At 50.2% G+C, this 11,779-nt stretch overlaps 5 protein-coding genes across 6 annotated transcripts; 1 reads left to right on the forward strand and 4 right to left on the reverse strand.

The window, feature by feature from the left end:
- Nucleotides 1-236: 236 nt before the first annotated feature.
- Nucleotides 237-1,541, reverse strand: FOXG_10552 (uncharacterized protein; the record flags this gene model as incomplete). The annotated part of the gene is made up of 2 exons (XM_018389969.1): nt 237-1,409; nt 1,467-1,541. 2 exons carry the CDS (start codon nt 1,539-1,541, stop codon nt 237-239), a joined length of 1,248 nt encoding a protein of 415 aa, XP_018248337.1.
- A 241-nt stretch (nt 1,542-1,782) lies between these two features.
- On the forward strand, nt 1,783-6,050 carry FOXG_10553 (uncharacterized protein). 2 transcript variants are annotated; one of them, XM_018389971.1, is made up of 3 exons: nt 1,783-2,112; nt 2,168-3,277; nt 3,340-3,375. In XM_018389971.1, exons 1-2 carry the CDS (start codon nt 2,050-2,052, stop codon nt 3,134-3,136), a joined length of 1,032 nt encoding a protein of 343 aa, XP_018248339.1. In that variant the 5' UTR covers nt 1,783-2,049; the 3' UTR covers nt 3,137-3,277; nt 3,340-3,375. The 2 variants fall into 2 exon arrangements, with proteins under 2 accessions (XP_018248339.1, XP_018248338.1); XM_018389970.1 differs by having other exon boundaries at nt 2,168-6,050.
- Nucleotides 3,132-6,013, reverse strand: FOXG_10554 (uncharacterized protein). Its single transcript, XM_018389972.1, has one exon. The coding sequence runs from the start codon at nt 5,939-5,941 to the stop codon at nt 3,380-3,382; it is 2,562 nt and encodes an 853-aa protein (XP_018248340.1). The 5' UTR covers nt 5,942-6,013; the 3' UTR covers nt 3,132-3,379.
- A 142-nt stretch (nt 6,051-6,192) lies between the features above and the next one.
- On the reverse strand, nt 6,193-7,382 carry FOXG_10555 (uncharacterized protein). The gene is made up of 3 exons (XM_018389973.1): nt 7,183-7,382; nt 6,735-7,129; nt 6,193-6,681 (listed from the first exon to the last, which is right to left on the reverse strand). Exons 1-3 carry the CDS (start codon nt 7,218-7,220, stop codon nt 6,302-6,304), a joined length of 813 nt encoding a protein of 270 aa, XP_018248341.1. The 5' UTR covers nt 7,221-7,382; the 3' UTR covers nt 6,193-6,301.
- A 491-nt stretch (nt 7,383-7,873) lies between these two features.
- FOXG_10556 (uncharacterized protein) lies at nt 7,874-11,161 on the reverse strand (the record flags this gene model as incomplete). Its single annotated transcript, XM_018389974.1, has 6 exons — nt 7,874-8,933; nt 8,989-10,314; nt 10,371-10,672; nt 10,724-10,844; nt 10,920-10,978; nt 11,033-11,161. The coding sequence occupies 6 exons, from the start codon at nt 11,159-11,161 to the stop codon at nt 7,874-7,876; spliced, it is 2,997 nt and encodes a 998-aa protein (XP_018248342.1).
- Between the last annotated feature and the right edge of the window lie 618 nt (nt 11,162-11,779).

Raw genomic sequence — 11,779 nt, forward strand, 5'->3', positions numbered from 1 at the left:
CGAGCAGTTATTTAGATTACGAGCCACACGATCTCGTTCTTCGGCACTTGGTATATCCCCGAGATTATTGCGATGAGATGAACAAAAAAAGAAAGAAGTCATGAGTTCCAACCAATTTGTATTTTTGACCCTTTTGTGCAGTGATGAAAGCGATTCTCCGTGCAAAGAAAGCAAGAAAAAAACTCCCCAAGAAGCGCGCCTGGCAATGCTGTGCGTCTAATACGGATTCTCGTAACTTAGAATTGTGGCCTAGTTGCCATAGGAATGGGAGGTGGTTCATCGTTGGAGGGAGCAGCTGAAGCACCCATAAGAGCTGGCTTCTTCTTTGGCGGAGGTGGAGGTGGCTTCTTCTTTCCAACAACGCTGGCCAATCCGGGCGATCCTGGTGCAGAGGGAGTATCTTCGTTTTGAGTTTGTGTTTGGTTGCCTTGGAACCTAGAATATGAATTCTGCGCCTTGTCAAGAAGTCCATACTTTTGATTCAGGTTATTTGCTGTTTTGGCTCCAGCAGCAACTTGTTCGCCATGACGTTGGCGGAAGTTGTTAGCTGTACTGGCAGCAGCTCGGGCATCGGAGAGAGAGACCGAAGAAGGATCCTTTTGGAATGACGAGGCAGTCTTGAGGGCGGCTTGCTTCTGAGCCCATGTGGTACCTTCGCTAGGTGGCGGAGGTGCTGCTGCGTTAGCGCTAGACGATGTTCCAAGCTTCGAGAATCGGTTCTGCAGTTCGCTCATGTGTGACGCTGCAGGTGCTGGAGGTGGTGAAGCGATACTAGGTCGTGGAGGTTGAGTTGGACTAGGTGATGCATCGGCTGCCGGGCTGGAACGACCAATACCAAAGCCAGGAACTGATATCCCTGCTGCACCAAGACGATTGACTGCTCCTTGATTCAATAGACCGTTGCCTGTAGGCGCAGGACTAGCAGCGGGAGAGCTCGCAACTGTGCTTCCAGAATTGGTCCTTGGGGGAAGTCGTGGTGGTAAGCTCGGAGGTGCAGCTCTTCCTCCTCCTCCTACACCCGCCATAGCCGATTGATATGAAGGCGGCTGCCCCGAACGTCCGTCAGCACCATCTCTGCGACCGGGCGGTTTCGGTAGGTTATCTGTTGAAAGCCCTGTAGTATTTGTACGATAAGGACCGCGAGGTTGGGGTTGCTCTTCATATTCCTCCTCGGGTTCGGCATATACGGGTTCTTGAGGGGCAGGTGCTCTCGGATCCTGGTATTTCGAAGGAGCGGTGATAACCTTTCTAGGTGCCGACTCTGCCTTTGGAGGTGGAGGAAGAAGACCGGAACCGGTACGTTTGGGAGGTGGTGCAAAGCTTGAAGGGTCCTTTAGTTGGGACAGTGGAACAGAAACGTGACTACCTCGGTCCTCATCTTCAGACTTTCCTCTCCCAACGAGTCCTTTCTGTGAGGATGTCAGCCATTGATTTCAGTAGCAGGTAAGAAAGAGGAGACTGCTTACAACTTGACCTTTCAAGCTGCTGCCGGGCTTTTCAGGATGCCACCCATTTTTCATAATATCCTTGTATTTGGACATGGCGAAGACTTATAGGTATTGGATTGCTATAGGAATGAAGGAGTGAGGTGAGGTTGGGATAGACGAGCTGCTGAAGGTTTACCCGCAGTTCCATTTGGGCCTAAATCCACTGAGCACTGGAGAGTGACGTACAGTTCTGCCGAGCCACTGAAGATCCGTCAGTCAGTCAAGCCACAATGTTCGCGGGGTTGTTTTTTTGACAGCTGAGATTCAGTGCTGACGCCTTGCGATTTAGGTGTCAATTAACTGGACTTGACTTCTCATGATGGGATAGAGAGTCCATGAGTTTATAGCTGATCACCTCAATTTATGATTGATATTACACAAGATTACTGCTTCAGTTCATTTGGCCTTTTTGACGGAGGACTGGATAGCATTTTAGCAGGCAATTAATTACTGGCGCAGGAATTGAGCATTTCCTAGACGCGTCTCTTCCATTTACGCGTCTAATCATTTAAACTAAAGCATTTCAACACTTCAAACTTTGTACACATAGCGACAAATCAAAATGGCAGCGCAACAAAACTCAGACTATGAACTCTTAACAGAGCATTTTGGATACCCTCCAGTTGTAAGTTGACACTGGTAATACACAATGTCACACAACCAGCACTAACGCCTCCAAGTCCCTCCTCGACGACATCATCAACACTGTCAATGTCCTCGCCGACCGTGCCCTCGACTCAGTCGAACGTCTTCTTCTCTCCATTCCACCGCAATCATTAGGGTTCTCTAACAAACATGCCTCGAAAGATGGAACGCCGGCTCTACCACCCGACGAGGCAGCCAAGCTAGAGATCGAACATGGCACACACCAGCTCGAGACTCTTCTCAACGCGTCCATCGACAAGAACTTCGATTTGTTCGAGCTATACACGATGCGCAATATCCTAACAGTGCGGCCAGATGATCAACCATATATGCGTCTGGCGCACTACGAGGGCTTGGATTTCTCTGGGTCAGAAGGTCCAGATCGGCCAACGACCGAGTCTGTGACTGCGCTGCGGAGGAGATTACATGCTAGCCAGCGACTACACACAGCACTCGAGTCTGAGAGAGCCCGAAATGATGCGCTGCTTGGCAAATTGAGGTCTGCGCTGGGTGTTGTGCCTGGCAATGTAAAAGCAGAAGAGGGACAGGCTCAGGCACCAGACGGTTCAGCCTTTGGATTCTTGCGCGACAAGACAAGTCTTCAGGCCGCTGGAGCCGACAAGCCCATCGCGACGACAACAGAATTCACCCTCTCACAATTACAAGCCCTCCGCGCTCTATCAACATCACTACGCACATTGCTTCCTGACCTTGGTCCCACGGATGCAGATACCTCAATGGAGGACGCCTCAAGTAGCTCACGTACATGGAGACGCGAGCGTGTGGAATATGTGGAGGGTGCATCGCGGAAATATCTCGAGACAGCTAGAGGTCTGGAGCTGGGAGATCAGGGCGAGGTACGTGATGGTGAGTGGCAGGGAGAAGGACGCAAAATTACGAGAAGCGATGTTGAGGGGCTGGAACAAGTGGCTGCTATGCTTGGGCAGAAGTCAACGACGACAGGCGAAGCTTCTGGTGAAGGAGAACCGATGGATCAGTCATAGGTTGAGAACTGCATCTTTGATATGTCAAGTTTAGTTGGTGATTTGAAAGGCGTTGGGCGAACGAAGAAAACGGTCTATATCATAGTCTTGGCGATGAAACTTTTTGTCATTCGATATACAAAACAGATGCTTCAAGGCATGGTCAGCACAACATCTATCCCAGCGAGGTATATACCTCCAGTACATGTCTAACCCTTGACTAGTGGTACAATTCTCTCATCCCATCATTCCTCCTTGTTTTCTCTATGAACGCGCATACTGCCTCAACTTCTGGCTGTCTATCAAACCATTATGCTGAGCCAGATACCAGAAATGATGTCTCCAGTATCTCTCATTCGCACTCTTGCTCTCCCTATCATGAAGCTTATACTTGAGAACAACATCCACTACTCTCTTAGCCGACTCCGTGTCTCCTTTTTCGAGAAGCGCTTGCATCAGTTCCTTGAGACACGAGAGCGATGTGACAGGGCGACCAGAATCGGCGAGATCGTCAAAGATAGACATGGCTTCTCGAACATCACCCCCGATGGCGTGGGCGGTCATGACTCGCTCCCACAGTGTCTGGTCGCCGGTGGACACCTTTGTCAGATTGTTGTCCTTGAGCAGAGTGCGGATCTTGTTGATATCAGGAGGATCATGACGAAGGGCTCGCTCAACCAGAATAGTGATCATGTGCGGTGTCAGAACAGAACCGAAGCCGTTGCTGCGCATATGTTGTTGCAATGCAGCGATGACATCGTCAGAGCAATTGGGAAGACCATCAAGAGCATAAAGCATCTTGCCATATGTCTCGAGATTAGGCTTGAGTCCAGCTTGTTCAATATCGTTAAAGACGGCCTTGATAGCAGCAACTTGCTCCTCAGCACTGGCATCTTCCATACGCCCAATGACAGCCTCGAGTAGAATGGTAAAGGTGGCAGAGTCAGGTTCGATGCCCTCCCTCTGCATGGACTTTAAGAGCTCGTCGACATTCTTGTGGTAGCCCATGCGAATAGTCTCGCGGATGAGGATGTTATAGGTGCGAGTATTTGGAGCAAGACCTTGTCTTCCAGCCCACGCCAGCAAATCGTGTGCAGCCTTGGGGTCTGCATTTAACAGACTTTTGAAGGCAGCGTTGACGGCTTCGATACTAGGCTCAACAGCTTGAGATTGTTTCCCTTGCTTAACTGCAAGTTGCCAGTTTTCTACCAACTCCGCGAGCGCCTGTAGACCCTTCTGATGCTGACCAAGCTCAATAAGCGCTGACACACGCTCGGTCCAAATGACAGCGTCGAGCTTCATACCGGACTTGACAAGTTGGCTCCATAATGCCTCGATCTTGCCAATATCCTTGCACATCTTCCATCCGTGCATCATGCTTGTATAAGTTCTGACTGTTGGCTCAACTTCAAGCGAGTGCATTAGGTCGAGAGTCTCCTGAACTCTTGGATAACGACGGACTGCACACCATACGAAGATCCAAAAATCGAGAAATTCACGATCGTGAGCCAGCTGGGGTTTGATACCCGGGTTGTCGCGCAAGGCCACTAACATGGCGTCCCAGACGGATCCAATCGCACCTCTGTCGCGTGCCCTATAAGCTGCTCGCAGTTGCTTGTGAAAGTTGTTGAGACTGTTTCTCGCCCCCGGATCTGGGCCCTGAGATGAGGCTTTCACCCAGGCGTGGGATTCGCCCATGATCATAGTTGATGCGAGAGCCCATTGTTGCGAGACATACTCCTTGAGTGTGGCCAGTCTCTCAGGAGAAATCCTTGAGGATTTTGACACGATAGTATCGATATCAGCCTGTTTGATTTTGTACTTGGATAACACCGCTCGGACAAGTATCAGTAAAGGCGACAACTGCGTCTTGTAATCAGAACCAGAATATCTGTTATCTGAAGCGATAGCGAGAGTAGCCAGTAGTGAAGGGATAACTTCAATGGCTTGGGGCGGCGGTAGCTGAAGAAACAAAGAGGCCAACGCTCGAGATGCCTGTGTCCCTGCTTGTGCTGGGGCGCCACCCCTGCTGTACTCGGTATCCTTCAACACCTCTGTCACGCTGGGTAGTGCGAAGCGCGCCTCCTTGTTGGCTTCGCTGGGTCGCTTGAGCTGAGAAAGATGCTGCCACATTTTGAGAATCTCCAACCTCATTGCAGTGCGCTCACCGGACCCATTCTTGTGTTGCAAGAACCTAACACACATGTTGAGAATGAGATCGTTTCGTAGGCGGAGGCCATAGTCCCCAAATGCCCGGTACTTCTCAGCTATATCGTGACTGTTCTTGTATAGACCATTTTGAAACATGTAAGCACACTCAATGCCGAGTAGTTGGGTTACAGCTGTGTAGATAGCCTTGGGGATCTGGCCTTCAAGTGCGACGATACTCGGCCAGATCTCGTCGCGGAAGATATTATAGCGCTCATCGGGGTGGACTCCTCTAGACATGACTTCTTTGAGTCTTGCGATGATTTCGAGCTCATTGAGTATAGGCATAGGCCCACTGGCAGCCTCGGTGCTTGGGGTAGCTTCATGATCCGCACGACTCACGATTTCTTTGAAAAGTGCCAATGCCGGGTCCTGGTCTGGTTTCTGTTTCTGTTTGAATGCATTGACTCCTATTCTTGGTCCATTATGGGGATGTTTTGACTCTCTGCTGGTGTTGGCTGACTGTGAAGCTGTCCTTGTCCTTGTCCTTGTCCTGGGTGTATCAGGAATCTCAGCTGTGGTTGAATACGAAGCTACAGCCCCAAGCCGCTTGGCTGAGGCCGGAACTGATCGGAACTGCGATGAGCATCTTGAACAGGCTGTCCGAGATGCGTACATGTCGTAAAGGCCCCAGGGGGTTTTGGTGGGTGCAGTTGCAATATGTAACTCAGTTGAGGGTCACTATTTTCATCAAGTTAGTTGATGGACTGAGGTGAGGAGCCAATCAAATGCCTTTTTGCATCCCACCTCGGTAAATTTCGGTGTGGCCTGTACCGGGTAAGTCGCTACCTTGGTAAGAGGTAAAACCAACTTATTCGCTGGTATTTATTACCTAGGTATGCTTGAGAGGCGAGGTATAATGTTACTGTCTATATGTTGCTTTTGGGTTTGTCATGTTGTGGTAGTCAAAATAATATCTTTATTTATCCGTATCATCTTAATCAATCAATAACTCGTTTCTATCCGGCTGCTTCAAGCCTATTGTCCCGGCCGAAGAGTAGCGGAAAACTCTCCATCAATCTCAATAATCTTTTCCACACTCTTCTTGTAACCCTCTTCATTCTCAATCAAGTCAATATACTCCGCCACTTTGGGAAACTCTGACTTCCAAGAGCCATTCTCAAACGTTCCAAAGTTGTCAAGATCTTCTTTGGCAGCAATCAATGGGAAGCTCAAGAGAATATCCGCGGCAGTGAGTTGCGGTCCACAGATGTACTTGCCACCTGATGCGGCGAGGTGGCCTTCAATCATCTTGAGGTTAACGTGCACATTGGGGAAGATGAAGGCGGAGAAGATGCGGTTGGCGAGGATTGTTGATATGGGGCGGATGAAGAAGGGAACCTGGGGAGATTTGAGGGCTGTATAACGAGTTAGTGAAGCTCAATTGAGACGAGAGAGAGAGTCAACTTACCGCTGACAACAAGGGCCATGACTAGGGGAGGCATGAGAGTACCCTCACAATAGTGAAGATAGTACTGATATCTCATCCAAGCCTCAGTCTCGCCACCAATCTTGCCCTCCATACCCTCCTTCCATCGCTGAGGCACCAGCTTCTTACCCTCAGGCACATTCTCCGCAAGATACTGAGTGATGAAGCCACTCTCAGCCAGGGTGATAGGCTCAGCGTCTTCACCGGCACCAGCAGGTCTGATCTGAATCACAGGCGACTTGCCCAGTGGGTGCACCTTTTGCAGCTCCGGGGGAGCCATCATGGTCTTCTTGTTGCGGTGGAAGATCTCAAGCTCATAGGGCAGATTGAGCTCCTGGAGCAGCCAGAGGATGCGCTGGGAGCGCGACTTCTCGAGCCTGAATTGGTTAGCATTGAGAGCTCAGCACTATGATGTATAAATGAGACATACCAGAAGAGCTTGACGTGGGGTAGTCCGTTTGAAGCCATGGTTGGGAACTGTGAAACGGTGTATCGAGATGAATCGATTGACAATAATAGAAATCGAGCCTATGACAGCTTCACAAAACATCCGGGAGCCTCAAATTTATATGGCCCATTAGTCTCGGCCAAGGTTCCAAATATGGCCGCCCTAAATATGATATACGACCATGATGCATCACTTTTGGTTGGCTGGTCGATGTCGATCCATAAATAAAGGACCGGGAGCATCACATGTGCCGAGTCCTCGGGTCGATCTATTTAGCAAGTAAGGTAGTTAGTTATTGTATGTATTTTCTGATTTTGTCTTGCCTTTGTCTTATACAAAGAAGGGCCTAGTTTCAGAGCCTCTAATCTAGTTACAGCATTTCTTTCTATGCTATTCCCAAATGCTGCCGGTTGCCATGTGATGCGATGCGTTCCTCTCCCTCCCCGAACCCCTTCCACAAAAGCAAATATAGTGAACCAAACGCCTTTTGCTCTAACAGGCTTTGCGCCAAAATTAACACGCTATGACCATCGCCAAGTCCGCTGTAAAAATCCATCGAGATCCTTTTCTGGATGCTTTCCTTATTCTTTCCTTTGCTATGCAGTCAATTCACACATCAGACACAATTCTGATACGAGACGGATATTACTTCATAAGCAGCACAGAACTTTCTTCATCGTCGTCGAGACTTTGCTGCTGGGGCTGGCGCGTCATTAACGGCCTCCCGCTTTCGTGTCTGCTTTCGAGATCTGGGAGGTGGCGGGGGATCACTGTGTAAGTGTCCTAGTTCCTCCAGCGCGGTCGTGTTCTCCCACTGGAGACTGCGATAGTTGGGCGCCTCCGGCGACTTGTCCCGGATGCGAGTGCTCATTCGCTTGTGATTCTCCTCTTTCTTATCACCATCTTCCTCCTTGGACAGGTAGGCCTTGCGGCTCTCCATATGTTTGGCGATCTTGTCCTTGAAACTTAAGAGCTCCTTTCGAAGCTTGAGTTCGTTGAAACCACGAGGGTCTAGCCATTTGATGAGCTCATCTACATGCGCCGGCTCCGAGATGTAACCCCACTGGTGTGCGTTGAAGACGCTGGCGTTAGCCTCTTCCATAGCCTTTCGCTCAGGAACAGTCATGTTGAACTTTTCCTTGTACTCTTCCTGGAGTTCAGCAGGCAGGTCGATGTATCCTTCTCGCTCAAGCTCGTCAGGTCCTTGAACCCAGATCAGGCCGTTGGCGTAATCGGCTGATGCGGTCGAGCTATCAGGAAGCCCACCATACGGCATGCCATTTCGTTCAAACCAATAGTACCGGTTCCAGAAGCGATCCTTTCCAAGTACTCGGGTCCGAGGGCAGTCAGCCTCGCGCAGATCGTTTTCGATGACGGCAATCTCCTCCTCACACTTTTTGATGACTTCCTCTTTCTTCTGAATATCTTTCAAGAGTTTGGTGAACTGCTTTGATTGGGCTGGCGGTTTGGGCGTCTTAGCAACCTTGGCAGCCTTCTCCTTCTTGCGAGCCTCTTCTTCCTCTTGCTTACGCTGCTTAGCCGTCTGAGGTCGTCGGCGCTTGCGAGCCGATGGATCATCTTCTGTTTCTTCGCCATCTCCCCCTCGTGAGATGATAGAATCTTCAGGATCAGCTATTTTCACGTCTCCATCCTCTTCCTTTGGTGGGGAAGGAGGCATGTTCTCCGGTAGGAGGATCTTTTTCTGCTCATTGAGTTGGCGTAGATCTTCAATGCTGCATAGATTATTAGCATTCGGTGCCAAATGGGAAAGTTTGGCTCTTGACTTACGCTTGCTTACGTTGCCGCTGCCATTCGATCCTCTCCTTGCGGTACGTGGTCATGGTTTCGCTGCAATCTTCCATGTAGCCTCGCATGGCCTTGGTCTCAGTGGTCAGCATGCAGATTATCTGCAAAGCCTTGACACGCTGGTTGACATCGAGTTGGGCGTATCGCTGCTTGACAGTTTCTTGAGTAGCGTCAACTCCAGCAGGCACAAGGAGGTGCAAGAGCTCCTCGCAGACCTCATGTCGACGTTCGTTCTTTGACAACTGATGGAGAAGGCCAACCATGATTCGCTCCCATCCTCCGTTAGTAAAGTCTCGCTTTCGAAGGTGTTCGATCCAGTCGTAATCCTTGAGAAGTTGCTCGGCGCGATGCTTAGTCTCCTCCTCGCTTTCCTTCTCAGCGGCCGCGGCCTCGGCAGCTAAACGTTCTGCCTCCGCCTTAGCAAGACTACTGCGGGTAGCTCGTCCGACTGGCCGAGCCTCGGGCTCAGGAGTTGGCAGAGCGCTGGCATCCTCATCGCTGTCCTCGTCGCTATCTTCTTCGTCGACTTCGGGTAGGGTGATGCGAACCTTGCCACCATCGGCTTCGGAGTCCACCAGAATCTTCAATACTGAGCAATGGATCTCGTCAAGCAATTGAATCGGAACCTCCTCTGATGCAACGCAGAGGGTCTCAACATAATCGTCAAATGTGAACGAGTCCAGCTTGAACACCTCGCAATACACATTGAGGGTGTCCCAAGTCTCCAGCAATGGGCCAATCGATTCCATCTCAATCTTGTCGCAATACTCACTCTGCGGCATATCGTCGTTTTCAACCTTGACAGGTGGGTTTCTGCAGAGAAATTTAAGAGGCGGACGCTTGCGATCATCTCGGGGCTCAAGCTGCAAATCTTCGATAGGATATTTCGGAGGAGGTGGTGGAGGAGGCGGTGGCGTAGGTTCACGCTGGATTGGTGTCTGGATGCCATAGTCTGAAGGAGAGCTGAATGGGTTGCCGCCATGAACAGGCATGTTAAGAGGCCACTTGAGACCCTTGGAACCAGATCCCGGCTGACCAGGCTTCGCCTTACTCTTGGGAGCCGGCTTGAGTTCCGGCAGACGTACTGGACCAGAATGAAGTGCAGAAGTCAAATCATGACCGTTGGTGTCATGGTTGAGGTGGGCTCGCTTTTGGGCCTGGAGCTGTTTACGCTCCATAACCTTGGTGTCGTATCGAAGGTGAGGAGGAACGCGAGTATCGATATGATACTGGCTCGCATAGTCGTGCTTGACCAGCCACGGTGCCCCATTCCATGCGTCGCGGGTGACAGTCTTCTTGATGAAAGATCTGAGCATTGCCTTGGTGAAGATACCCCGGTCGCGACAGATGTGCTCATCGGTTACAATTGTGTCCTGTTCTGTGTCCTTGAGATCCACCAGATAGCGGGTTGTAGGTAAAGAGTGAGTCCATCAGGAAGAGCGCGGGGACCAAAGGTTGTCTTGTCGCGGACCAATCCATGAGCGCGATCGCCTCCCTTCATGGTCACTGTGACCTCTTCACCAGGGTAATAGTCATGCTTGAACTCGTCGTAGATTTGATCAACGAGGTTATCCAGTCGAGAAACGGTCTGAAACTGCACCTTACGCAGTATAGGACCTTTCAACGCCTCAGGAAATGAAGCTTCGACTTCTTTGCCACCAGCAAGCTAAGTCAATTGTTAGCCGTTGAACGATAAATCAAAGTTTACAAAACAAACCTCGCTCTTTAGAGCCTCAAAGAAAGTCAAACCAGAATGGCCTGTAATCTGATCATTAAAGCGACGCTGCAGGATGGGTAAGCAAGGGATGCCAAGGTGTAAAGCAGATATGATGGCTAACCTGTTTATAGAAATCCATTCTAAGAGTTGTGTAAGTAAGGTGTAATATTGAACTCGGGTGGTACATGGCACTTACCGATCAAGATAGTCCTCATATGAGGTAAAGATCTCCCCTGTTTGAGGAATGTGCCAGACCTATTGCTGTTTAGCTATTTCGCAAAACCTATAGCGATATTAAGTTAGCCGTACCTCAGTATTCTCATCTTCAATTTCCTGTGCCGGTAAGAAGCGGACCGGTTTACGTTTGAAGAGGACCTGGTGATACTCGTTTAGCAAAGACGAAGTGGTCGAGAGGCAAGCAACAGAAGCGCGTACCATGGTCAAGTAATCGAGGCGCAAGCGGCCGAGTCGGATGTGCAATAGAAACCACCTGCAAGGCTAAGGTATAGCCTGCCCCCACTAACAAGATTGAAGGTTGAAAGTGATGCTATATTGCAGCATGAGCACGAGGGTGATTGTGGTGGAAGACGCGACGTTGAAGAATCGTGCTAAGGCGAAATTTGGGGTCGCTTCGTTTTGCGTGGGCGGATCGAGGAGAACACGGGCGCGCAGGTGGGAAATAGAAATCGGGGGTGGGCTCCTCGAGAGACCGAGTCCGGAGTTGAATGACTTACACGCTCGCACGCAGCGGAGGTCGACGAGGGTGAAGAAGCAAGGTATAAGACGCGAAAAAGATGATATATGAGATATCTCTTGCAATGCGCAGACGTTGTCGAGGTAGACACAAGTTGCGGGCGTGACTAGAGTGAGGAGAATGATGTAGGAAGAAAAGAAGAATCTAAAGAAGGAAAAGAAGCGGGCTACAAGTACGCGACCTGGGCTGGCGGGAGGGAGTTTAACGGGCAGGTCAGGTCCCGGTAGTACGGTGGGTCACTGAGATTCCAGCCTTCTCGGGTGGAACTCGTCTTTGTCGACGGACTTGGCGCTTCACCTTCG

This window comes from Fusarium oxysporum, chromosome 7, assembly GCF_000149955.1.
Source record: "Fusarium oxysporum f. sp. lycopersici 4287 chromosome 7, whole genome shotgun sequence".
NCBI classification, from domain to species: domain Eukaryota; kingdom Fungi; phylum Ascomycota; class Sordariomycetes; order Hypocreales; family Nectriaceae; genus Fusarium; species Fusarium oxysporum.

What these genes read in the sequence shown, in the direction of transcription:
- FOXG_10554 (XM_018389972.1), bottom strand. Translation starts at nt 5,941, where the DNA reads ATGTACGCATCTCGGACAGCCTGTTCAAGATGCTCATCGCAGTTCCGA.
- FOXG_10555 (XM_018389973.1), bottom strand. Translation starts at nt 7,220, where the DNA reads ATGGCTTCAAACGGACTACCCCACGTCAAGCTCTTCTG. An exon ending in CCCCACGTCAAGCTCTTCTG is followed by an intron (nt 7,130 to 7,182) that starts GTATGTCTCATT and finishes TAACCAATTCAG; the next exon opens with GCTCGAGAAGTCGCGCTCCC. An exon ending in CATGGCCCTTGTTGTCAGCG is followed by an intron (nt 6,682 to 6,734) that starts GTAAGTTGACTC and finishes CTCGTTATACAG; the next exon opens with CCCTCAAATCTCCCCAGGTT.
- FOXG_10553 (XM_018389970.1), top strand. Translation starts at nt 2,050, where the DNA reads ATGGCAGCGCAACAAAACTCAGACTATGAACTCTTAACAGAGCATTTT. An exon ending in ATTTTGGATACCCTCCAGTT is followed by an intron (nt 2,113 to 2,167) that starts GTAAGTTGACAC and finishes AACGCCTCCAAG; the next exon opens with TCCCTCCTCGACGACATCAT.